The sequence below is a fragment of the Protopterus annectens genome, chromosome 8.part0, assembly GCF_019279795.1.
Source record: "Protopterus annectens isolate FY-2018-M chromosome 8.part0, PAN1.0, whole genome shotgun sequence".
Lineage (NCBI taxonomy): Eukaryota > Metazoa > Chordata > Ceratodontiformes > Protopteridae > Protopterus > Protopterus annectens.
This window is the reverse complement of record NC_056741.1, coordinates 1,778,412,083-1,778,439,582: the sequence shown is the minus strand read 5'-3', so window position 1 is coordinate 1,778,439,582 and position 27,500 is coordinate 1,778,412,083. Positions and strand designations below refer to the sequence as shown.

The 27,500-nt window shown below is 39.8% G+C and overlaps 1 protein-coding gene across 2 annotated transcripts in view; it reads left to right on the top strand.

Annotated features, from left to right (window-relative positions):
• Nucleotides 1-23,593, top strand: part of LOC122809634 (NAD(P)H dehydrogenase [quinone] 1-like) — a 143,598-nt gene extending 120,005 nt beyond the window's left edge. Inside the window, exons 5-6 of one of the 2 annotated variants that reach the window (XM_044081270.1) lie at nucleotides 13,589-13,690; nucleotides 22,770-23,593. In XM_044081270.1, coding sequence (XP_043937205.1) covers nucleotides 13,589-13,690; nucleotides 22,770-23,075 — 408 coding nt within the window. In that variant the 3' untranslated portion in view covers nucleotides 23,076-23,593. The remainder of the gene's footprint in view (nucleotides 1-13,588; nucleotides 13,691-22,769) is intronic. The other variant, XM_044081271.1, reaches the window with a different exon arrangement.
• The last annotated feature ends 3,907 nt before the right edge of the window (nucleotides 23,594-27,500 follow it).

Below are 27,500 nucleotides of genomic sequence, written 5' to 3'. Positions count from 1 at the left end.
ACTTCCACTCTTTAGGTAATCTCAGTAAGGTATCATGAAAAGTAATGGGACATTTGCAAAAAATACATTATTTATATTGGTAGTCAACTCAGCTCCGAGGTTAACATCTGAAGCCTTTTGCAGTTTGCAGACTCTTAACAGGAGTGCTCTTGCATTAATAGACATGGGACAGATTGTGATATGTAACTCATTGTATATTTATTTATTTATTTACATTTGTTGACCGGGAGAGTCCGGCTGGACACAGGTCTGTTTTCAGTGGAGGCCCTGGGAGAGAAGCTCCACATCAAGTATTACTTGCATTATACAGTTTAAAAACTTAGCATTTAAATATAATTATTAGTCCAGTTGGGATGTAAGACGAGAATAAAACATAGATGTAAAACAGCTGTAGAACATAGTACAATTTTAAAATATATATAAAAATATATATAGATATGGAACAAACTGTGTAGGTATAGAACAAAGTGTTGAAACTAATACATAAACATTAATAGATACTCTGATTACTCTAGTTTGAGTCTGCTTTTGTTATTCTGTGCCTGATCTTGTGGTCTGTCATATTAGAGCTATAGCCTAATATTCACCATGCCAATGTACCAGCAGCCTGGTTTCCATAAAAAGAGAGTGGCCAGTTGAATAACAGCAAAGAAATGGGCAGTGTGGATTAGAGTGTGTGATGTAGCTTTAAAAAGCATTCCTGTGAATGGGCACTTGCATATAAGTACTGAACATGTGCAAGCAAGAGTGCCATTTTGAGTGAGCAGCCATGCATGTATGTAGTCTGTCGGTTAGACAGTTCATTTAAGTTCAGTGTTCCTGCCATGCATCCTGATGTTTGTATGCAATAAACTACTTAAACAAACACCCAAGCCTCTTCATCTTCTTACTGCACATAAGATGAATGACACGTCATAATGGGATCCAGAGTCACAGCCATGAGGTAGCTGATTAAAGTTGGAGGAATATAGGGGAGTGGATCATCCCTATTGCTCAAACTACTTGCAAAAGAGGTCCGAAACAAATTCCAGGTTCTAAAACTCACAAAGCAATCAGAATGCTCAAAATAAATTTCTTATTAAATGAAATGTCTGACGCTGCGACAATAAAATAAAATATTCAAAATATTTATGAAAACATTTGAAACAATAACCGAATCACATAAAATGTACAAGAAAGGGAAAGCAACCGTATTTTTTCACTATATACTACCTTTTTGCATTAACTAAAGCTATTCGAAGTATCCGAAGTGTGCAAAGTGTTTGCAAGTGTGTGCAGAATTACAGTGCAGTTATTTCGCAAAGTACAGCCATTTCAAAGAAAATTTTGCAGAGTACAGTCTTTCAAAGAGTTTATTGTGCATTTGAATGTTATTACAAGTACCTGGTGTGCATGCATGTTCATATATAATTACAAGGGCCAAGATTGCATTGTGTTTTAGTATAATCTGAGGGCACAGAAGAAGGATTTTGCAGACCCCCACACCGCTTGTGTTTGATAACAGTATTGCAGAGAATTAGTGTGTGTTTAAGCAGGAATACAATATTTTCACAAAGGCTGCTTTTTCTGACAAAGGCACATGTACAAAGGTATTTATTCTGCTTACTTTAGCTGGTTCAGAGGCCATTGAAAGAGAGAGTTCATTTGTGTATGTACCTGCTGTATTTGCAGGGGGAGGGGGAAGACCGCCATATTGCAGTACCGGCTGTAACATGGGAAGACCTTGAGTGCTTACACGTAAATTTAGAGGGATGTGTAACCCCCAAATTAATATTACAATGGAAAGGCACTTATTTTACACAAGGGATCAAAAGCCTGGTGAAACGTCTGCAGCTTATAAAACTATCTTGAGAAATAAGGCTAAAAAGTGCAGATTTGGTGATTTGAGAGATGAGTTGATATGTCAGGCTTGTGTGTGGTATTAATAATGACACAGTGAGAAGGATTTTGCTTCAAGACAGTGACATGACGTTGAATAAGGCCATCAAGATTTGTCAGATATACGAGCTTACAGAAAGGCACACAAGTATACTTACAAATGAGAAAGCAAGCCTTCCAGTATCTTCCACAACTCATATAGATAGCATGCAGCACGAGGTTAAGATACAGGCCTAAGTGCAGAGCCACTTCAGTAAAACCCAGAGCTACTTCAGTAAGGCCTAAGGTGCACACAACAACGCACAGAAGTGAGTCAGCTAAACCCATAGCAAACCTCATAGCCATCTGTTGTAATTGTGGTGGAAATCATGATCCCAAATGAAAAAAGTGCTTAGCTTTTGGTCAGCAGTGTCATTCTTGCAATAAGTGGAATCATTTCTAAAGGTTTTTTAAATCATAATAAGGCACATTCTTTTATTTAAAGATGGCATTCCAAGAGGCAAGTTGATCATTTAGAAAGTTGCAACCCTACTTTTTATGTTGATGATGTCTGTGGTTGGTGAAACAGTCAATGGAGTAGATTTGTGGGCAAAGAATGAGATCTTTTGTACTGCTTGGATTAAGTGGGAGTCCCGTATAGCATAAAGTAGATACTGGTTCAAAGTGCAATGTTATGTCAGCAGAAACATTTGCTAGAGTAAAAGCTGCAGAACATCTTGATTTGACAAAGTGTGTAAATATTGTTGCTTTTGGTGGTGAAGAGATTCAAACTGAAGACTCAGTAGTGTTTTCATGTTACTTAGTTGGGAACAGCTATGACTTGCAGTTTTAAATAGCTAAGAGACATGTGCAGTCATTATTAGGCCTCAGAGACCGTTTGAAAATGGGATTGCTTTCATTTACTAAAGAAGTCCACCATGTATGCCTGCACGACAACAGCTCAAATTTCACCCAGACTGTTTTTTTCTGAGTATGCTGATATTTTTTGAAGACAAACTAGGCAAACTACCAGTTGTGTACTCCGTGAAATTAGACCCAGAGGTCAGCTCCATTATCAGACCACCAAAGAAAGTTCCAGTAGCTATGCAGAACAGAGTGAAAGTCTAGCTAGACAAAATGGTGCACCTAGGAGTAATTTGTCCAGTAGAAGAACCAACTGATTGGGTATCCTCCATGTTAGTAGCTCATAAGAAAAGCTCAGATGATGTCTGAGTATGTATTGATCGAAGAGATTTGAACAAAGCATTAAAAAGACCTCCTCATCCAATGTGCACAGTTGAAGAGGTTGCTGCCCTCATGCCAAATGCTACTGTTGATTCTGTCTTAGATGCAAAGAGCTCATTTTTGCAAATTCTACTTGACTGAAAATCTTCATTGGGTACGCCATTTGGAAGATACAGATTTCTGCTAGTGAAGTCTTTTAGCATGCAATGGGGCACATTTTTTCGGGCTATCCATGTGCTATTAGATGATATTCTGATAGGAGGCAATGGTGAAGTTGAACTTGACAGAAACCTCAAGAAAGTTCCGGAAAGAGCATGTGAAGTGAATCTTAAGCTGGATCCTCAGAAATACAAATTAGAGTATGAGAAGTTGCTTATGTTGGTCACTTGTTTACCAGTTCAGGCTTACAATCAGATCCTTGTAAGCAAACAGCAATTCTTGAGATACCAGCTACAGATAATGTTTAAGCCGTACAATATTTTCTTGGCATGGTCAACTGTCTAGGCAAGTTCATTCCAGATTTAAGCCAACTTTCAGCCCAGCTAAGAGAGCTGACATGCAAAGAGATAATTTGGTCTTGGTCAGAACAGCACCAAATAGTATTTAACACCCTGAAAAAGAAAATTGCTAACCCACCAACTCTCAGCTGCTATGATGTTCACAAACCAGTAACTTCCTGTGATTCTTCTAAGTTTGTTCTAGGTGCAGTTACTCTTCAAGGGAGTAGACCAGTAGCCTATGCATCAAGAACTCTTACCCAAACTGAGATGCAATATGTCCAGATTGAGAAAGAGCATTTAGCGATTATATTGGCATGTTTGAAGTTTCATGATTATATTTATGATCGACCTATCCAGATCGAAACTGATCACCAACCTTTATTCACTATTTTGAGAGAGCCTATGTGTACAACTCCTGCTAGATTGCAGTGCATGATGCTCAAATTGCAGAAGTCCAATTTTAATCGTGTCTACGTGAAAGGCAAACTTCTTTGTCTTGCTGATACCTTATCCAGATCGCCCAGAAAAAAAAAAACACAGAACAGCATAACAATGAGCAGCTTGATTTTGAGTTCATGGAAGTCAGAAATTTTTCTTCCACACATCTTGATCTCAGAACTCACTCAGCTGCAGATCCAGTCTCCAGAAGCTTAACCACTTTATCAGTCAAGGATGGCTATCATAGCAGTCTTGTTTACCAATAGAAGTGCAGCGGTATTTTCCATACAGAGATGATATTTTGTTAGATAATGGTATCATCATGAAAGGTCCTAACGTGATTTGCTCCAAAGTCCTTACAACAAGAGTACGAGTACATTCAGATTTTGCATCATGGCTACCCAGGAACTGATTCTACCAAAAGAAGGGCGAGAGGTCTAGACTTTTGGCCTTCTGCGTCAAAGAGATATTGAGAAAGTACTTTCATCTTGTTCAATATGTAATAGTAGAAAGCCACATCTACAAAAAGAACCACTTCAATTAAGCCAGATTTCTGAACAGCCTTATTGCGGGGCTGTAGCAGTATGAAATCCTCCAGAAAGGAGTACCACTAAGGCAGCCATGAAAGTCACTAGACCCCCCCCCCCCTTTATTCTCTGAAATAGTATAGCTGTGCTTCTCTCCCCTTCATTAAGTATATCTAGCAGGCTCCCCCTCAAGTGAAAATCTTTGACTTTGCTGGAAAAGCTCACCCAGACTCTGCCATAGCTTGCTGTGAGGGGAAGGTTAATTTGCTTTTGATTTCTTGTACTTTTTATTGCTGTTTTCTGTTTTGTATACTGTGATTTTGTTTTCTTTACACTGTGATTTTCTTGTATTCTGCTTTTAATTGCATATTAAAACTTGAAAAGAGACTACAGCTGTGTCTCAGTCAGACAGAATTTTTCCCACCCTCAAACCCTGTTATTCTTGTGTTGTTAAACACCACTGTCTTTCTAGTAGCCTGCCCCTTTGTTAATTTGACCATATATCTCCTTCACTGGCTGGTGTGAGTAAGCACAAAACCATCATTTTTTGAAATCACTCTCCTTCAGCTATTTAAATTTATTGGCCATCCCACTCTATTCCATAGTACCAAAATACAAAAGTGCCCATTCCCTTTCAGTCTATCTTGCTCTTTTAAAAACAGTGGCTCTCCACTTAGACATCTAAAACTTAAGTTACCCACGTTCATATCTAACTGCTTAGTGTATCATGCAGTATTTAGGATAAACCATTTTTTCATCTTACCTTTAAACATCTATTGCAAGACCACCAGTTATGGGAGAGCCCAAATTCTGCCTCTCAGTAGCCATCTTGGAATTAGTGCTTCTGTTTTCTCCTGGTGAGACAGTACAGGGACATTATTTCCTGGAGACTGCTGATCACCAGAAATCCTAATAACTGCTTTATAAGTGAAAGCTTGGAAACTGTGCTTATATTCTAGTCCTGGTGAGAGAACGAGCAGAGTGCATTGATTCCTGACTGTTTCTGGTTGGGAAAGTGAGTGAGTCTGGTTGGGAAAGTGAGTGAGTCTGGTTGGGAAAGTGAGTGAGTCTGTGCTTAACGTTCCCGATTGGTCTGGTTGCTATTCAAGGCATCTACCAGGAAAATGCTACAAGTCTACAGACCCTTGTATCACCTGGGACAAGACTGTGGATCACTAAACAGGCTGTGGCCTGCTTCTCATCTTGGGATTGGTGGTAACATTTTGCTTCTGGTGAGAAAAGAAGCAAAGGAGCATTGTATCCCAACAGAGTGAAGTTGTGGTAAGACCAGCATTAGTAGTAGCCAGGCAGTAGCCATTCATGCGACTACCATCTTTTTTGTCATTCTTGACAAGCTAATTCTTTGTTTTCAATAAGTACGTCTTAATTTGTTTATAACTTCAGAATATCCACCTAAATACTTCAGCCTTAAATTTTCAGGGTCTACATATTGGTTTCCCATCAAGTGTTTGGCAGCACTCTTTATAGACTTGAGCACCCCGAGTGGCATTTTTCCTATAAAACACAACTGAAATTTCTCCAGTACCTAGTTGTACACATTTCTCCAATACCTACTAGTTTACAGTGACAAGCACTGTCCCCATAGTTGCAAACTGGATACTTCTGACAGTGATTGATATTCTCACTCCAACTCTCTAATCAATAAAAAAGGGTCGGTTGCCATGAATATGAACTTTCCTACTGTCTGCATTACTGGCTTGGTGGATATGGTTATCCTGAGGCAATGTAGAAATGTTTACTGACAACCGGTTAATTCTCAAACAAACTGATATGGTGTGTGAGAGATGTAGTTACGCAATGTCACTGGAGGCAAAGCTGTCACATAAAAGTACTCCTAATGTCAATAAGGTTGTTAGTAGTACACACGCTACACCCATCACGCACAGTTCAAAGCAGATATATCGACCCTGATATGCGGAGGCACTTAATTGTAACCTTCCTAAATAACAAAGATCTCCTAGACGAAGCACATATAACAAATACCCTCAGCAGCCCCAAATGCACTCTTTCAAAACAACACTCACATCAACACATAGAGCTACATCTCATGGAGCCTCTACCTCTAAGCCCATAAGGCAAGCCACTACACGACCCAACAAACTAATCATTGGAGACTCCATAGTGAGGCACACTGTCCCTCTCACCCGGCTGAGTAAGGGGAAAGTAATGGTCAGTTGCTTATCAGGGGCTAGGATCCCCCATATTACACAGACATGCAGGTCATTGGACCGCAGTTACCAATATGACTCGGTCATAGTCCATGTGGGAATAATGACCTGAGACATACCATCATGGAGCTGTCGGAATATGTGTCTCAGGCTGGTATGAACCTAGCATTGAGCAGCATTTTACCTTCACCAAGGATGGTGCCACAATATGAATAAAAGATGATTGACTTTAATTGGCTTAGTTTCTGGTGTCATTCTAAGGGGGTGCAATATTTGTCAGCATGTAAGGAGATGGTCAACAGACCATGGTGCTTTGCAATGGATGGTCTGCACCTCTCCCCTCTAGGCTTTAAAATATTAGCTAAAACGCTGTCTTCCCCCATATTGCCTTTTTAGGCAATGCCAAACTGAAAGTTCTTCTGACATAGCAAATCAAAACCAAGAAAATCCAAAGGTATTACTGCTCAATGTTAGGAGTCTAAACAAAAAAGCTCCACTTCCTAGAAGGTCTGTTTCCCCTAGAGAATGCTGATATATGTGCGGTCACTGAGATGTGGTTTAAAGCCGTGGAGAGCACGCCAACAGTGCTCTGTTATGCCTTCCACACATTTAGGCTAGCTACTTCACAGGCAAGGACTAAAGGTGGAGGTGTCTCTAATTACATTAAAGATAAATACACTTCAAGGCTGGTCAAACAAGACTTGAGCTTGAGCTGCTCCATGTTCAGATCACCATAGGCATAATCCAATATCACTTCCTTGCAAGCTTTAGGTCCCCCCTCTATAACCCAGGAAACCCATACCATGTATTTAAACTTATTAGAAACACTAACCATCCAACCCAATACCATATTCATGGGTGACTTTAATTACCCAACTATTAACTATGAATCCTATAAGACACGAAACATACATGCACAGAGATTGCTGGATTTTGTAAACACAAACTCCGTGGACCAGATAGTCAATACACCAACCGTGGGTGCAACCATACTAGATCTGGTCCTCACTAATATGGGAGAGTGCTGCACACCCCCTACTGTAATGCCTTCCCTGGTAAGGTCAGACCATAAAATGGTCTTTGAAGTAAAAATAAAACCTGGAACCCTAGCTAAACCAGGAATATTCAAGAACTATCCCCTGGCCAACCTCCTGCTATTAAGTGAGAACCTAGCAAAATTTCAAGCCCCCATGAAGCCTGAGAACACCGCTGCCTATTCAGAACTGTTCACAGAATTCCTGCACAAGCATGTTAATAGCTGTGTAGAGGCAGCTGTACCCACTAGGAAGAAGTACAGAACTAACTCAAAAAACAAGCCACTCTGGTGGAATCACAAAATCAATAGGCTGTATAACAGGAGGAAGAAAATTATGGCAAAAATTAGAAGGTGCAGCACCCAGCTGGATAAAAGCACTCTCACCAAAGTAAACAAACAACTCAGAGGACCATTAAAATCAACCAAAGCCAAATTTGAGGTAAGCTTGGCCTCCCAGACCAAGGACAACCACAAAGCATTCTTTAGCTATGTCCGCACCCTCAAAGGCAATACACAATTGTGTGCAGAGCTCATTGTAAATGGAGCCACCTATACTGAGCCAGAACCCATAGCAAACCTCCTGGCTATTAAATTAGCTCCAACTTTACCCCCCTCTCTCCACCTCAACCTTCCCTCAGGAAATATCATCAAATATAACTCACCCTATTATCACTAGGGATTAGGCCCTTAATGCTGTATCTAAGACCAAGAACACTGCATCAGTGGGCCCAAACAGTATCGCAAGATGCCTTCTAAATAACATGACCTATCAGGGCCTCTGGAATTACTTATTAACTGTAGCCTCCAAACAGGTTTCATGCCTCATGAATTGAGAAAGGCAACAATTATCTTTTGGCACAAAGGTGGGCCAACTACAGACCCAGAAGTCTCACTAGTCTTATATGCAAAGCCATGGAAAGAATTATCATGGAGATTATCAGTAGAGAGATAGTAAACCTCCAGACACTTGACCCAGCCCAGTTTGGTTTCGTCAAGGGCAGATAATGCCTACTCATCCTAGTGGACTTCTTTGTGACTGTCACTAAAGCAATGGATGAGGGAAGATTGTTCACACTGCCCCCCCCTTACCCGGCCAAGGCATTTGACACAATATCCCACTCAGGCATTGTTGACAAACTCAAGAGGTTTGGTACAAATCCGTATGTCATGTGGTGGGTAGATACCTGGCTCAAAGACAGGACCCAGGAAATTAGAACTGGGGAGTCCACCTCTAGAAAGAGGCCAGTCACAAATGGAGTCCCTCAGGGATCAGTCCTTGGACCACTCCTTTTTGGCATTTACTTCTCAGAAGTTAAGGCCAATATTAGTGGTCTCTGGCTGACTAAATTTGCAGATGATTGCAAATTAGGTGCTGTCATTGAATGCCATACTGACACAAATGTTGTCCAGGAGGGGCTGACAAAGACAAACAACTGGTGTCAGACCCATAGACTAAAACTAAATGCCAAGAAATGCACAATAGTATTCTTTGGGAAGTCCTCCATCCATGGTAACCTGTGCCCATCAAGTGGTGAGGAAATCATTCTATATTAAACAACTTATAAACAAAGGTATGGCATCTAAGTCCAGGGAAGTCATTGTATCACTGTATTTGGTATTTATCAGACCTGTCATTGAGTACAATGCCCCCTTTGGTATGTACCTAACCAGGCATATCCAACAAATGGAATGTCCACAGAGGTTCAACCTTCCCTCAGGAAATATCATCAGATATAACTCACCCTATTATCACTAGGGAACAGGCCCTTAATGCTGTATCTAAGACCAAGACAGACAAACAACTGGTGTCAAAGCCATAGACTAAAACTAAATGCCAAGAAATGCACAGTAGTAGTCTTTGGGAAGTCCTCCATCCCGGGTAACTATCATATTGACAACACACCCCTTAGAGTTGGCATCTACATCCAGGGAAGTCATTGTTCCACTGTATTTGGTATTTATCAGACCTGTCATTGAGTACAATGCCCCCTTTGGTGTGTACCTAACCAGGCATATTCAACAAATGGAATGTCCACCGATGTTCTTCACTAAATGAATACAGGGTGTTAGTAAGATATCCTGTGCAGACTGCCTCAAGGCCCTATCCCTGTATTCTGTCTTCTACAGGCTTTTGAGGGGAGATCTATGCCTAGCATACAGGGCATTGTCAGACCCCACTCTGATGGACCTCCTACATATACACAAAGCAAACAGCACCAGAATTACCCATTCTAAAGACTTAAACCTTGCTTGTGATATAAATAGGTCCTGCTGGAGAGATCAGTATGTATCCGAGAGACTACATCATCTATGGAACATCCTCTCTATCAATGTGAAGCAGAGTTCCTCTCTAATCCATTTCAAGTGCAACTTGGACAATTGGATGGGAAACTGGAAATGCATGCCTGGTTTGGCACCTATGTCTCAAATGGACACAGATAACCTGTTAATGGTTAATTTCCCAACCCTCTGCTTACACTTAACAAGGGTATCCGAACTTGTCCGAGATTTGGGATGCATGGCTAGGCTTAAAAAGGCCCTTGTGGTCATTCGGTTCATAAGTGTTTACTAGGCTATGATAGTAACCACAGATATCTTTGAGTGGAATATTCAGAATTATTTAGTGGTGTTAGACTCTTATTCAGATTAATTTGAGATTGACCTACTTCCCAACCTTAACTTCCAGTACTGTCTTTACAAACTTGGAGAGATTTTTCTGTCCACGGTAGGCCACATAGTTATTGCTGACAATTGTGCACAGTCAGCAGTTCAAGAAATTTGCAGAAGTGGGACTTTATTCATATTATGAGTAGTCCTAAATGTCCTCAGTCAAAAGGCTTGGATGAACATGCAGTTCAAAGTGCAAAACAGCTGTTAGAGAAATCCAGGCATGACAATATTGATGTTTTTCTAAACTTGTTAAATCTCAGAAACATTCCTTGTAGTAATCATCTTAGTTCACCAGCCCAGAGAGTTGTCAAGACAAACCAGAGACACATTACCAATTAGCAGTAATTTATTGGTTCCATGTGCTAAAAACAGCAAAGCAATAAAAGCCCAACTGTTGAAGAAACATTTGTCCCAGAAGTCTTACTGTGGTAAAACCAGCAAACCATTCAATCCGTTATAAAAAGGGGAGATAGTGAGGATTCAGACATCAGAAGGTTTTGATTGGATTGGAGTCATGAAAAGTTTGTGTCAAGAGCTGAGTCTGTACATTGTGGAATCACAAGGATTGGAATTCAGGTAAAATCAGAAGCACTTATCACCAGTGTCCAAACCAGTGTTACAGCATCTTGCCTATGACAAAGACTCTAGTTCTCAGTGACTTGTCCAATGTTCCTGTTTCAGAGGACATTCCATTAGCAACCCCTGAGAGTTCCCAAACAGAACATTCCCTAGTGACTGTCCCTGTCACTAAACCCAGTCCTAACTATTATGTTACGAGATCAGGTTGCATGTCATTTTCTTTATTGAAATGTCATTGTTTATATGAGATAGCTCAGTAGAGAGGGAGAATGTAGATCAGAGTGTGTGATGTACCTTTAACAAGCATTCCAGAATTGAGCACGTGCAAGCAAGAGTGCCTTTTTGAGTGAGCAGTCAGTGTGATAGCATGCATATATGCAGTCATTCATACTAGGTTATCTGCCCTAGGGCATTTATAAGCCTAGCCAGAGTGTGTTTGGCTTTCGCCACCCCTTGGAATGAGGATAGTGTGCCCATTTAGGGTTTAGTTTACTGCGCCTCTGTCTAGCAGTGACACAGAGATGACCCCTGAGGTAAACCTACGATCTCCCATCCACTCGTCAAGATTTCTCTTGAAGAGAGTCAGTGAGGGGCTCTGCCTAACATGGACTGGGACCCTGTTCCAAAGTGAGGGGAGCCTCTGGGTTATGAATCTGTCCCTCCAGCACGTCCTATTTATTTCTGTGTTGAGGTTCAAATCACTCTCTCTCGTGGCTCTGGTGGATTTGGATTTTCTGAGGTGGAGCATGTCCATTAATTCCGGATTGGACATGGCCTTGTACGTCAGGCATAGATTGCCTCTGAGTAGGCGCTATGCGACTGACTAGAGCTGGAGTTTCTTTAGCCGGGCAGCATATGGCATATGTTTGAGACCATTGATCCCCTTGGTGAGGTACTTTTGGGGTCTTTCTAACTGCTGCAGGTGTCGGGTAAGGTACATCCCAAATGGGGCATTGTACTCAATTATGGGCCTGATAAGGGAGGAGTAAAGGGGCACAATGACCTCTCTTGATCTAGATATGAATCCTTTCATGGTAAGGTGGGCAATATAGAAGGTCTTTCTAACCACTTTGGCAATGTGAGTGTCAAATGAGAGGTTACTGTCAACTTGGGTCCCTAGGTCCCTGATTACTTCTTCCATACTTAATGGATTACCACCTATGTGGTAATTTGTAGGTACTTTGTTCTTCCCAAAGGGTATGACTATACATTTTTTGGCGTTTAGTTTAAGGCCATGGCTCTGGCACCAGTTATCCGATTCTATGACACCTTTTTGAAGGATGCTTGTGTCCGCTGGAGAATCAATTATGGCGCCCAGTTTGCAGTCATCTGCGAACTTGGTCAGCCGTAATCCTCCTATGTTAGCTTGCACCTCAGAAAAAGAAATGCCGAACAAGAGAGGTCCTAGGACCGAGCCCTGTGGGACACCACTTGTGACTGGTTTAGAGTCTGACATGGCTCCAGCAATTCTGACCTTGTGGGTTCTGTCCTTGAGCCAGTTTGCAACCTATCTTATGACATAGGGGTTTACATTTAAGCTGGTGAGCTTGTCTATGATGCCTGAGTGGGGTATTGTGTCGAAGGCTTTTGCAAGGTCAAGGTAGGCTGCCTTACCCTCATCAATGGCCTTAGTGACTGTTTCAAAGAAGTTGACCAGGCTCAAGAGGCAGGATCTGCCCTCGACAAAGCCGAATTGGGTAGGATCCAGTGTCTGTAGGTCCCCAATGTCTTTGTTTATGAGTTCCATAATGATTCTCTCCATAGCTTTGCAGACCAGGCTCGTCAAGCTTATGGGGCGGTAATTTCCAGGGTCCGTAGAGGCACCTCCTTTGTGGAGTGGGACCACTGTTGCTGTACGCCATTCTATGGGTACATATCCTGTAGTAAGGCTAAGATTAAACAGCAGTCTTATGTGCGGGTTTAGTTCTTCTTGGAGTTCATGTATCACGCGACCCGGGACACCGTCTTTACTCACTACCTGTTTTCTTTTTACATTTTCAGACATTCAGTTTGCGTATCACTAATTTGGTTTCATGAGCATCTTTTTATATGAAACTGTGTAGTCTTTCAAGTCTAAGAATATTATATGACTTTAACTACAGTTCCAGCTGCTATGTTTCAGTTTAAGAACTTTTTAATTCTTTGAGTACATTTTGTGTGTTCTTTCCATGGCTGTCAGCAACCAGCTTTAAAGAAAAGATATTTAAATGTAAAGAAGCATTTTGCAATATATCTGTCATCAGACTGGGAGCATTCAGAGGATATAGAAAATGGAAAGAAGTGCTTTGATCTTTATAGTGACACAAGGTACACAACTCTGCCATTGCAGAGAGCATAACTTTGTCTAACTGGGAAGCATTATTTTGTTGTGTGAAGACATCTGTAAAGTATTGAGTAGCATCTAATCTGTTTGGTCAGCCCTCACAAGTGTAGGACATTGTCCCGCAAATGACACAATGATGGAAATTGTTTTCCAAGACGTAGATGTTGCAGAATCATGTGCCTCTAAATGCCGTTACAGTCTAAATGTTTGCTTTTTCTTTCTAGAACAAGAAGGCTTTGCTTTCATTAACAACTGGAGGCAGTTCCACTATGTACAGCCCCCAGGGAATCAATGGTGACATTAATGTTATGCTGTGGCCCTTACAGGTATGGCACTTTTATAACCTTAGTCATTGAAGATAACATTTATGAGTGTAGTAATATTCACAGACACAGCAACATGAACATGCATTTTTGTCCATCTGGTAGGAAGGGATTACATTTGTCAATTTTATGTTTGTTGTTTTCCCTAAAGTGTTAAGCAAATTAAAACAAAAAAGAGGGGAAAGCATAACTAAAACCTGAAGTCATTCAGGTGTGTGTGTGTGTGTGTGTGTGTGTGTGTGCATGTTTGTGATTGCTTCAGGCAGAGATTTTTGGCTGCATGCTTGTGTGTGTGTGTATGTGTGTGTGTGTGTGTGTGTGTGTGTGTGTGTGTGTGTGTGTGTGCACGCGCACTTGTATTTCTATATGTATGCATCTGTGAGAGAGGGTGTTTGTGTATATGTATTAGGATGCGAAGAAGTACATGAAATTTGACACATTCTGTTCAGAAACACAATACCTTTTCATACTAATTTTACTGCCCAGACATGTGCCTTCTTGAATGCACCATTAAGCTGTGTAGCACTTTCGTTGCATATTTACTTGTTTGGTTAATACCCCACAGACACACCCACTCTCAGTACTATATATTTTGAAATACAGTACCATGAAACATTATGCAGTGACATGTTTAGTGGGGCATTTAGCTGTCCTTTATATGTCATTGAAATAATAGTCAGTTCCCCAGTTAGATCTTTAGGGATATTGTTCTAGAGTGCAGGGCATCTTTATAGAATGTGTCTATTGTCATTACATTGCTTTGATTAGGGCATAGGATAGAGATTTCTTAGCTGTATGTGTAAAGGATGTAGTAGAGTGGTCACTTAGGTTTGTAGAGCGCACATTACTTATTATGGCGGTTACCTGTGAAGGCTGGTTAGTATAGATGATGTCTTGCTGGTTGCTACATTTTGCCTGTATGGCTACTTAATTAGATAGCATAGAGCAAGTTCAAAAAAAAAGTTAAAGTCATGTACCATTTCCTAGAATGTGGTGATTAGGTCTCCTAAGTTGTTTCTTTGTATGGGTCTAAGTTAACAGGGTTTGGATAAGATTTGTAAAGCTTTCTGGGGGATTGGGGGGGTGATGTACAGTAGCAATAGTTAGGGTTATGTTTTTTGGAATGATTCCTTTGAGCAGCTAGTAAATAAACGTATTAGAGGGCATGGCATTCTTTCCCTGATTATTAGAAATATGGCCGCTTCTTGTATGACTGCTGCAGTATCTCATTCTCCATTTTGGTCTGACCACAAACTTGACTTTCTTTAAACTCAAAAAAGTCCATACAGCAAACCCCATTTGCAGTTAAGGTTTACAAGTGTGTCAGCCTCTACCCACTCTTTAATGAAATATTAGAGTTGTTAACTTATGACTGAACCTCACAACCATGATACAGCAGAAGCTTCATTAAGGAATTCTACACCCACTTTATTTATTTGTCTTTGTTGACTGGGAAAGTGCAATTGGCATAACCCATGTTCAGTGGAGGCCCAGGGAGAAAAGCTGCATCACAGTACATTTATAGTAAATTTCAGGCACTTCTCAGAGGAACATTTACATTTCTCTTGATAAAACAAATATAATTACAAAACAGGTACATGCAGTGAAGTATCTACATTACCAATTACAAGTCTATACACTTCCAGCTGTAGTAGTATAGGGGGATAATGGAAATAGCACGTGGCTGAGAGAGCAGGTACAGGATTAGTTCTATATTAGTAGTGTATAGGGGATAGTGGTAATAGCACATGCCTGAGAGAGCAGGGTATAGGATTAGTTATATATTAGTAGTGTATAGGAGATAGTGGTAATAGTACATGACTGAGAGATCAGGTATAGGATTAGTTCTATATTAGTAGTGTATAGGGGATAGTGGTAATAGTACATGACTGAGAGATCAGGTATAGGATTAGTTCTGTATTAGTAGTGTATAGGGGATAGTGGTAATAGCACATGCCTGAGAGAGCAGGGTATAGGGTTAGTTCTATATTAGTAGTGTGTAGGAGATAGTGGTAATAACGCATGACTGAGAGAGCAGGTATAGGATTAGTTTTGTATTAGTAGTGTATAGGAGGATAGTGGTAATAGCACATAACTAAGAGAGCAGGGTATAGGGTTAGTTCTATATTAGTAGTGTATAGGGGATAATGGTAATAGCACATGACTGAGAGAGCAGGGTATAGGGTTAGTTCTATCTTAGTAGTGTATAGAAGATAGTGGTAATAACACATGACTGAGAGAGCATGTATAGGATTAGTTTTGTATTAGTAGTGTATAGGGGATAATGGTAATAGCACATGACTGAGAGAGCAGGGTATAGGGTTAGTTCTATATTAGTAGTGTATAGGAGATAGTGATAATAACGCATGACTGAGAGAGCAGGTATAGGATTAGTTTTGTATTAGTAGTGTATAGGAGGATAGTGGTAATAGCACATGACTGAGAGCCCAGGGTATAGGGTTAGTTCCATATGAGTAGTGTATAGGGGATAATGGTAATAGCACATGACTGAGAGAGCAGGGTATAGGGTTAGTTCTATATTAGTAGTGTATGGGAGGATAGTGGTAATAGCACATGACTGAGAGAGCAGGGTATAGGGTTAGTTCTTTATTAGTAGTGTATAAGGGATAATGATAATAGCACATGACTGAGAGAGCAGGGTATAGGGTTAGTTCTATATTAGTAGTGTATAGGGGATAGTGGTAATAGCACATGCCTGAGAGAGCAGGGTATAGGATTAGTTATATATTAGTAGTGTATAGGAGATAATGGTAATAGCACATGACTGAGAGAGCAGGGTATAGGGTTAGTTCTATATTAGTAGTGTATAGGAGGATAGTGGTAATAGCACATGACTGAGAGAGCAGGGCATAGGGTTAGTTCTATATTAGTAGTGTATAAGGGATAATGATAATAGCACATGACTGAGAGAGCAGGGTATAGGGTTAGTTCTATATTAGTAGTGTATAGGAGATAGTGGTAATAACGCATGACTGAGAGAGCAGGTATAGGATTAGTTTTGTATTAGTAGTGTATAGGAGGATAGTGGTAATAGCACATAACTGAGAGAGCAGGGTATAGGGTTAGTTCTATATTAGTAGTGTATAGGGGATAATGGTAATAGCACATGACTGAGAGAGCAGGGTATAGGGTTAGTTCTATATTAGTAGTGTATAGGGGATAATGGTAATAGCACATGACTGAGAGAGCAGGGTATAGGGTTAGTTCTATATTAGTAGTGTATAGGAGATAGTGGTAATAACGCATGACTGAGAGAGCAGGTATAGGATTAGTTTTGTATTAGTAGTGTATAGGGGATAATGGAAATAGCACATAACTGAGAGAGCAGGGTATAGGGTTAGTTCTATATTAGTAGTGTATAGGAGATAGTGGTAATAACGCATGACTGAGAGAGCAGGGTATAGGGTTAGTTCTATCTTAGTAGTGTATAGGAGATAGTGGTAATAACGCATGACTGAGAGAGCAGGGTATAGGGTTAGTTCTATCTTAGTAGTGTATAGGAGATAGTGGTAATAACGCATGACTGAGAGAGCAGGGTATAGGGTTAGTTCTATCTTAGTAGTGTATAGGAGATAGTGGTAATAACACATGACTGAGAGAGCATGTATAGGATTAGTTTTGTATTAGTAGTGTATAGGGGATAATGGTAATAGCACATGACTGAGAGAGCAGGGTATAGGGTTAGTTCTATCTTAGTAGTGTATAGGAGATAGTGTTAATAACACATGACTGAGAGAGCAGGTATAGGGTTAGTTCTATCTTAGCAGTGTATAGGAGATAGTGGTAATAACGCATGACAGAGAGCAGGTATAGGATTAGTTTTGTATTAAAAGTGTACAGGGGGATAATGGAAATAGCACATAACTGAGAGAGCAGGGTATAGGGTTAGTTCTATATGAGTAGTGTATAGGGGATAATGGTAATAGCACATGACTGAGAGAGCAGGTATAGGGTTAGTTCTATATTAGTAGTGTATAGGAGGATAGTGGTAATAACGCATGACTGAGAGAGCAGGTATAGGATTGGTTTTATATAGGGTATACAGTAGATGCATGAAAGGAGTTGAGTAATGGATAAGGGGGCAGTTAGAAAAAGAGAAAAATGAGAAGGATTATTGAAGAGGGGGTGAAAAGGGGCATGTTGATTGAGGTGAAGGAGGGAATGTTAGGGTTGTAATGCTCAAACTAGAGGAGGGCAAAATGCTAGCGAAAAGCAATAAAAAAATTGTGCTTTCGCTGCAGGTCTCAACCTGGTAATGAACATGAGCATTTCCAGGAGTGGGTGAGGTGTTGTTTGAGATTTTTTTTTTAATAGCTTGAGAGTTTGTCATTTTTACTGGTGTTGAAATAGTGTTCATGAGTTTGTAGGTGTAACAGGAGTGTAGTGAGTTCCCCGATGAATTATTTGTTTCAGTAGTTCTTAGTAGAAATTTATCACCAGAACGGAGGTCCCTTGTGAGGGCAGGAAATTTTTAATGATAATATCAGTTTGTATGCCATAATTACGTGAGAGTATGTTATGTGGTTGTTAGCTCTAGTCAGTTTAGCTGTTTTAAGGCTTGGCAGTGGTGAGTTCAGTGTGCACTGTTGGTAGCTAATTTAGCTACTATTTTAGAAAAATGAATAGAGGTAGCAGTCCCTACCAGCAACATGTATCACAAAAAACAAATCAAAACCAAACCACTCTTTTGATTCGCCACCACAAATAAACTATTCAACAAAAGAAGAAACTCGATTATTTATTAGGTCCACAACCCCCTCTTTTGAGGATTAATATCAAAAGTTCTTAAACTGATGTTCACCATCAGGGTCTATTTAAAGAACCTATGAACTTTGGCAGTCCTGTGAAGCCCAAAATAATTATAAATCTTTCTTCATCTACTAAAAAGCAATACCCTATATTGCTCTGAACTTATTCATAATGACGTCTTCTGTGCTGACCAAACAGACATTGCCAGTATCCTTGTAAACAAAGTCAGTGCCAATTTCACCCTCTAGGCTTCCATCTAAAGCCCTGAAATATCTGAATCCTTTACTCCCACAATTGTCTGCCAAGATTTTATCATAGTTAATTGCCAAAGGAATATCCTCAGTGTTTATGCCAGAGTGGTGACCTCTTTGTTCAGTGCTGATCAGACCAATTACTGAGTACAATGCCCTCCTTTAGGATATGTCCCAGTAAACATATCAAACAATTGCAAACACCCCAAGAGTTCTTAACCAGAAATCTCAGGTCTGATGTCCAAGAGTTATCAAGACTGGCTGGAAGCTCTGTCTCTTTATTCAGCATCTATAGACTTGTGAGAGACTCTTACAGGAGGTAGGAGGTACAGGAGAACCTGGGTTCTAACAGTAGTGCATCTCTGTAAGTTCAATATCTCCACAAGTACCAGAATCTAGGATCTAAAACTTTACCAGCAGATAAATAAAATACAGTGGACAAGTTTATGTACTACAGAACCAGTATCACCTCCCATATGTGTTAAACAGTGCGACTCACTAACATCTTTCAAAAAAAATTAGATGACTGGATGGGTTATCACAAATTTACTGCAGGATTGACTGGTGTGGCCATTCTGGAGCTGCAGTTTGAGGGAGGGTTCTAGCAAAGTATAAAGGGTCATAAGACTCAATAACCTTCTAATATCTAAAAATACATGGATCTGTGAATGTTTGTGAGTCCATTATCTCTAACAATGTAGAATTGGAGACCTAAATCCTCCCAGACATAAATAAAACAGTGGGAGGGACACGTTTATAACCCAGCATTAACCAGACCTCTGGAGTAAATTTCCATGTCTGTTAAGCAGTGTGACTCACTATCTTCCTTAATCTAGATGACTGAAAGGATAGCCCCAAACTTACTCCAGTATTAACTGGTATGAAAATGTTTTAGTATCTATCAATTTTACCAGTGCCAAATTCCATCTCGTTTAAATCCACTACATATTAAGCATACTGCTAGTTTCACAATCCGAAAAATTTCCTTCTAACAATAAAATGAATACCCATCCAAATCAAAAACCAAAGAAATGTTGTAGTGCCAAAACAGCCACGGCAGTCAAAGTATAAAAATCCTGAATGTAAGTTTATTTCAGCAAACACAAACATTTTCGTTACTGTTGTGAACAGTAACTTCATCAGAGAAACCAACAGGAAAATTGGATAGTGCCAAATTTAAACTGTAGTTAGCGTAATCGCATTACCAGAACGCCTCATGAATATTAACAAGTATGTTTAAACATTATGTTGCCTATCAATGACAAATGTTAAAGATGGCAAGACAAAAAACAGTTAACAGTGATTAAAAACACAAGAATGTTACTGGTACTAGTTTGTAAACATAAATTGTCCTACTAAATACTAAACTACAGTTAAACTAAAAATACTAAAACCATTTAGCAATAATTAAAACTAGCAATGTGATGCTAACATCAAAATAAAAATCTTATTATAATACTAAGTAGTAACATTAATTAGATTGCAAAGTAAAATAAAAAATATGTATATAAAAGTCAACATCAAAAATTCAGATCATTTCAAATAAAAAAACAGTTCTATCTCAGGTAAGTAATGACAGTAGTTCTAGTTCAAATACTTTAACTATAAAAATAAATAAATTGTTGATATATAAAAATATGAAACATCTGTATAAATATATATATTCAAGTCCCTATAGGTATAAGTATGGGGATATAAGCTACCTATAAATATACAGTATATGAAATATATACATATTCATCAGAACTAACATATGCCATCAGAAATGAAAAATTCTTGTAAAACATATAAACGGCCAATTGACGAAATGACTTGCAACATAAAAGTAAACAGGGAAACAAGAACTAATTATACTACTCATATAGTGTCAGATGGGTTACCTCAAGAAACTCTTCAATTTTAAAAGACAAGGTATGTTACAGTTTTCATTAAGGCCAGGGAAAGTAAAAGCGTCTAAAGTGAGTTGCCACTCTAGTTCTCGAACCTCTAACAACAATGAAGAGGGACCACCCCTAATATCAGGGGGGATTTGGTCGATAGCTTGAAAATGAAAACTGTGACCTAGATTAGCATCTATATGTTTCACTAAAGCGTTGTCATTCTTTTTTTTCCTTATGGCATAAATATGCTCATATAGCCTCTCATGTAGCTTCCGGTCAGTTTTACCCACGTAATATACTGAGCAGCAATCACAGGTAGCTAAATAAACAATAAACCTAGACTCACAGTTAAGTTTGTGGTTAATGAAAATTTTTCTATTATTCACAACAAAGGAGTTTGCAGGTTTTATATATCTGCACCACTTACATGTGCCACAAGTAAATGTACCCTTAATTCTGGTAGAAGCAGAATAATTATTCTTTTCCAATATCATTTTAAGATTAGTCCCTTTCTTATAAACAATAGTAGGGAAGGGACCGAATTTATCTACCAACTGACCAACTGTTGATTGCCTTTGATAAGGTGCCAAGTTTTGAACAGAATGAATCTAATCTGTTCAAAATCTTTGTTAAAAGTGGTGACAAAACTGATATTATATCGTCTAACTGGTTTGATGTAATCTGCACTCTGTTGGTCAAAAATAGTCAAATCTTTATTATTTACAGCTGAGTAGCGTACATCAAGAGGTAAAAGTGATGTGTCACTATGAGATAAAAGGGGAGAATACATTCCACTTTTACGTTTAAATTCTACTTCCTGGAACAAGTCGTCAATAAGTGATGAAGGATAGCTTGGATTAATAAACATTTCTCGTAGTAAGTGGCATTCTACATAAAAAAGCCTCATCAAGTGAGCACATTCTTGCAGCTCTTAGCATCACATTGCTAGTTTTAATTATTGCTAAAGGGTTTTAGTATTTTTAGTATTTTTTGTTTAACTGTAGTTTAGTATTTAGTAGGACAATTTATGTTTACAAACTAGTACCAGTAACATTCTTGTGTTTTTAATCACTGTTAACTGGTTTTTGTCTTGCCTTCTTTAACATTTGTCATTGATAGGCAACATAATGTTTAAACATACTTGTTAATATTCATGAGGCGTTCTGGTAATGCGATTATGCTAACTGCAGTTTAAATTTGGTGCTATCCAATTTTCCTGTTGGTTTCTGTGATGAAGTTACTGTTCATAACAGTAACGAAAATGTTTGTGTTTGTTGAAATAAACTTACGTTCAGGATTTTTATACTTTGACTGCCGTGGCTGTTTTGGAACTACAACATTTCTTTGTTTTTTGTTTCGTGTCTACGTTCACCAGTTTACTTGTTACCCATCCAAATCAGCCAGATCTGTAGCATGGCTAACTTCACCCTCTTGTTATGTCCATAGCTTGTGACTTCCCAAGCTCTAAATAAATGTGGCTAAGATACCCAGCTAGGATTGAACATAAAGGATTATTAGACACAAGTGTGATATTAGCATTTACAAGCCTGTCATGGTTTAGATGTGTATAGTAACTGCACTTTTTCATTAGATTCTTTGCCATTTTGCATTGTTTGCACACAAGATGTATTGCTGTATCCGAATCATTATAACAAATGTATGGATTGTGCCCCAAAAATACATGTAGCCTTACAACACCCCGATCTGAAACTGATGTAGCTGATGTGAAACTTATATTCCTCGGTTTACTACTGTGAATGCTTTATTCTCAACTGCAGTTGATGCATTAGTCTTTGACACTACTATAATATGGTTTTTATGATGTCCTCCTTTTATGGTAGTCAGACTTTGTTTAAATGGCATGAGATAATGGTCTTCTTATTGATTCCTCAAGATGTACATATCATTCATAGTGTTGCAAAATGTAGACAGACCCATGTTTGAATAGTGTGTTAATTCACAAAAGCTATTTCTGTCTTCTGGCTTCAGTAATATTGTCCCTAGTGGTATGGATAGTGTTTAGCAAAGAATCTGATTGCCTCATTTTGTGTGGTGAAATGCATCATTTTACAGAATTGATGTATGTATGTCAATAAATGGTGTATTATAGAAGGGGATATTTCCAGTGGGTGAATTCAGTAATTACTTCCAATTTTAGATGTCTTTGTTTGTTTTATACAGAATGGCATCCTTCACTTTTGTGGATTTCAAGTCTTATCACCACAGATATTCTGGAGCCCTGAAGGTTCATCAAATAAGGCTCGGACAAAGATGATTGAGCTTTGGAAAGCACGTCTTGAGAATATTTCACAGGAGGATCCAATCCATTTTGTTCCAACTGCTATGTTTGACATGAGTGCCAAGGGTGGGTTTCAGCTGAAGAAAGAAGTCCAAAAATCTAACACTAATGAACACTATGGCCTGAGTGTTGGACAACACTTGGGAAAAGGAATTCCTCCTAATAATCAGTACAGAAGTGAGAAGTAACTACAGCAATATTCTAAAGGTGTATTTTGTGTATTGAGGACTGAAATAGGGAATTTTCAGCAGAATTTGTAATGCTAAATCAGATCTGAATGTGAATTTGGTTTGCTTTCCATTGTGCACTTTGTTTGAAATACAGTGTTGTATAGGGCTTCTTATCTTATCAGGCCTGAAGTAGCCGTATTCATGAATCCAGGATATTCTTTGTTATTATTTTGTATTGCAGGCAGAGCAATTAATTCTGCTTCTTGAATTTGTGCTGCAAGATTTTAAATTTGTATAACAAAGGGCAGCGGTTAGCTTTTACTGATTATCCCAAGTCAATAAAATGAACTGTGATGATATACAGAATGAAAAGCATAGATTTTCCCTTTGGCAGCATTTTCTCTCTGTATCATTGGTGGTCATCATATTAAGGAAACTGTCTGCACCTCAGGATGTGCCACAATTTTTAATTGCATGTTTAACACTGTAAAATTATAAAAAATATATATTTTGGAGTAAAAAACTACATTAAATAAGGAACTGGCTTTATTTTCTGATTTAAGAAATGTAAACAATCACAAAATGATTGTCTTGTGTTTGGAAGGCTGTAAAATGTTTTCCACATTAAGTCATTTACCTGATGCATAATATCCTACATTTCGTAATTGTGGGAATGTTAGTGATCTAAGAACAGAATATTATTTTTTTTTTTGCATCCAGACATGGTAATGTCAGTAGAAAACTGCACTGTTTCTCTTTGTGCCATCATTTTGAACTATATCCAGTGTGGGATGCAAGCAGATTACAGACAGATGTTCATCGTGTTTCACTGTTGCAGTCATGACTGTAGGGTTCTTCCCTGCCGGCAGGCAGTCCTCGGTCGGCCAGAATCCCAAAGTCTGGGTCCGGCGTCGGCTGTTAAGCCATGCTCCCTGACGTCAGAGTGCCAGGAGTACAAAGCTGACAGCCGACGCCATGTTCTCCAGTCTTTCTTGCCGTGCGGTGATAGCAGTTCGCAAGTGCCGGTCAGCTGTCTCCTGGCAATCTTTTCTGAACAAACTTCAGTCCGAAGATTTTCTTCTCCTACTCAAAGCTAAGTACCCCATTGGGGAAACTTTTTTCTTGCTCCAGTCCGATGTCAGAAAAAGTTAATAATTGTATTTCATGTGGGAAGCAAATACCTCATAAGGATTTTCATTCTTAGTGTAATTCCTTGCTTAGGCCCTGACCACGACATAGCTAGTTGTCGGTTTTGTGCTAGATTCAATCAACGTACAATTAAACGAAGGTATGATTTTGCATTTCATTACTTAGGTAGGCGATTTAATTACAAAATGTTGTCTGATACGGTTCCGGCTACCGGAGTTCACAAATGACGCAAGGACAAAGACAGGCCTCCGAAGTCCAAATCTGATGATATTGTTCAAGCAGAGCCAGCTTCAGGTTCAGCCGTCATCAGTGAGGCGCTTTTGCAGCCCCTGTCGTCGGCCATTTTGGAACCGATGGCCGAAACAGACTCCCACGAGGAGCCAACTAGGCCTTTGAATATTTCTGTTGCAGGACCTTCGGACAATGCTCCTTCGGATGGGTCCGGAGCCGCTGTGCAGGTACCGGCTTCCGAAGGGGGTTTCAGGCCTACTCAGCTTCTTATAAAGGCAAAGACAAAGGCAAAGACTCCTACTAAATCAAAGACTGCAACACAGGCCTCTTCTGATCCGGCTCCCAAGTCACAGAAACAGTTACTTAAGATGGCAGAGGACTTACTTACTATGATCAGGGGTTCACGTCCCCCTCCAGATAAAGGGCCAAGGCAGGAAGTTTATTATGATTCCTCTGATCAGGCTTCTGTTTCTTCAGTTTCTTCTTCTGACCAGGAATATTCTTTCCCTCCTTATGAGGATTATGATGCTGAGGAGTCCATACCCTCAGCTTCTCCCCCTGAGGATTTCTCTTTTGGGGAAACTTTGCATGAAATGAGGGAACATTTCCACTGGGAAGGACAGGAGTATTCAGAATCTAAGAAAAGACTAAGGGATTTTCTTCTTCTTCCCCAACATAGACCCCTGGCTATTCTTCCTATTTTGGATATTGTGGATGATGCTTTTTCGGAGGCTAACTTAACCCCTGACTCTTTTCCTCCAGCTCCTGTTAAGCCTGACAGATATTACAGGGTTCCTGATTCCCACCAGTTTTTATACAAGAACCCTACTGCTGACCCTGAATCTATTTCTCAGGGTCCTAAGGGAGTTAAGGCCGCTTCTGCTAAAAAACCCATTCCCACTGAGAAGGATTCCAGATCTTTAGAAAGATGGGACAAAAAAGTGTACACTTCTGCTACTTTATCTATTAGGGCTTTAAACTGTCAGTTTCATATGCTGAAATACCAGCAATTTCTCCTGTCTGTTTTAAAACAAAAGCTTACTTCCATTTCCACTTGTGCAGATGATAAGGAATTACATGACTTAATGCATGCCACTGAACAAGTTGGGAAGCATGGTTTACACTATGGATTTGATGCCTTGGAGGCTTCTTGTAGGGCTGCTGCCTCGGGCACAGTAATTAGAAGGCATGCATGGTTAAAGGAACAAAATTTGCAAGATCAGGTAAAAGTTAAATTATTGGATGCTCCTGTTCAGCATAATGTTTTGTTTGGATCTAAAGCTGAAGAGGTGATTAAAAAGATGGAGGACAAGGCAAAATCCATGCAAACAGTTAAAGATTTCTTACAAGTACAGCCACCCAGATTTAGTAGGAATTGGCCTACAAAAAAATTGGTCCTTTCCCACTTCAGACAGGCCTCAGAGGGGTAGATACAGACGCTCACGAGGAAGGCCTCAAACACAAGCCTCTTATAGACCAAGACAGTGGACTGCTTCCACCCCTAGGGGAGGAAAGGACAGGTCGCAAGCTCATAGGAAACAGACTCAGTGACTCCCTCTCTTGGGCTGCAGGAACTTCTTGCATGGAAGCCCCTCTCGGAGGAAAACTTTCTCTTTTTCAACTAAATTGGACTCATATAAACCAAGACAAGTAGGTTCTGGATGTGGTTTCAAGAGGTTACAAATTCCATTTTCATACCCTACCAAGGCCAAGCGGATGGCCAGATCTTCCAAAACATCAATGGACAGAGGCCTTAAACCAGGTGGAAGCTCTTTTGGCTATGAAAGCCATAGAACCAGTTCCACTTTCAGAGATGGGGCAAGGCTTTTACTCAAGAGTTTTTCTAGTCCCCAGGAAGCAAAATTCATGGAGACCCATTCTGGATCTATCAGCCTTGAACACCTTTCTAGAGATACCAAAATTCAAGATGCTAACTCTACAGCAGCTACTTCTAATGCTGACCAAAAATGCATGGATGGTAACTTTGGATTTAAAGGAGGCATATTTACACATTCCCATCAGGCAGGAATGCAGAAAATATCTCAGGTTCAAGGCCGGATTGAGGCACTTTCAATTCTCTGCGCTGCCCTTTGGATTGTCTACTGCACCCAGGGTCTTCACCAAATGCCTGGCTCCAGTAGTAGCTTATTGTAGACTCAAGGGAATTCAAATTTACCCTTATCTGGACGACTGTCTTATTCAGGCAGACAGCAAGGAGGTCTTACTCCAGCATCTACAGTTTGTTCAGAATCTTCTCAAATTCCTGGGATTCACTGTAAACATAAAAAAGTCAAATTTGACACCCTCACAACAGATAATTTTTCTGGGCGCTTCTCTAAACACAACAACCCAGATGGCATTTCTGACACACGAAAAACATAGTTACAGCTGGCTTCAACTTTCAAAACCTTGGCAACTTTAACTCAGCTATCTGCAAGGAGATTCCTGCAGGCTTTGGGTTACATGGCCTCCTGCATCCTTCTCATACCATATGCGAGACTGCGTATGAGGAAAATACAGTGGTACCTAAAAAGCGTATGGTCGCAGCATTGCCACAGTTTAGACATACTGATCTCTGTTCTGCCTTGTCTTCAAAAGGAATTCCTTTGGTGGTCCAAGGCATGTACTCTAAACAAAGGAAAACCCTTCTGTCTGCCTCCAGCCACTCAGATACTAACCACGGATGCCTCGTATTATGCATGGGGAGCCCATTTTCAGGGCAACTGTCTGCAGGGCCTTTGGACAAAGGATCAGTAGCACCTGCATATCAATTTAAAGGAAATGTTAGCCGTTCAGAAAGCTCTATTGGCCTTCAGGAATCTTCTACAACCAGGACAACTACTGATACAGACAGACAACACCACAGTTATGTGGTACATAAACAAGCAAGGGGGATCTCATTCCTACCCCCTTTGCAGACTAGCCATGGATCAATGGAACACAGCTCTAGCTTGCAATCTGGACCTTCAAGCTCAGTTTCTACCAGGGAAGCAAAACTTCCTGGCAGACAGTCTGAGCAGAAACCTTTCAGACCCACATGAGTAGATGGCATCGTAGTAGCAT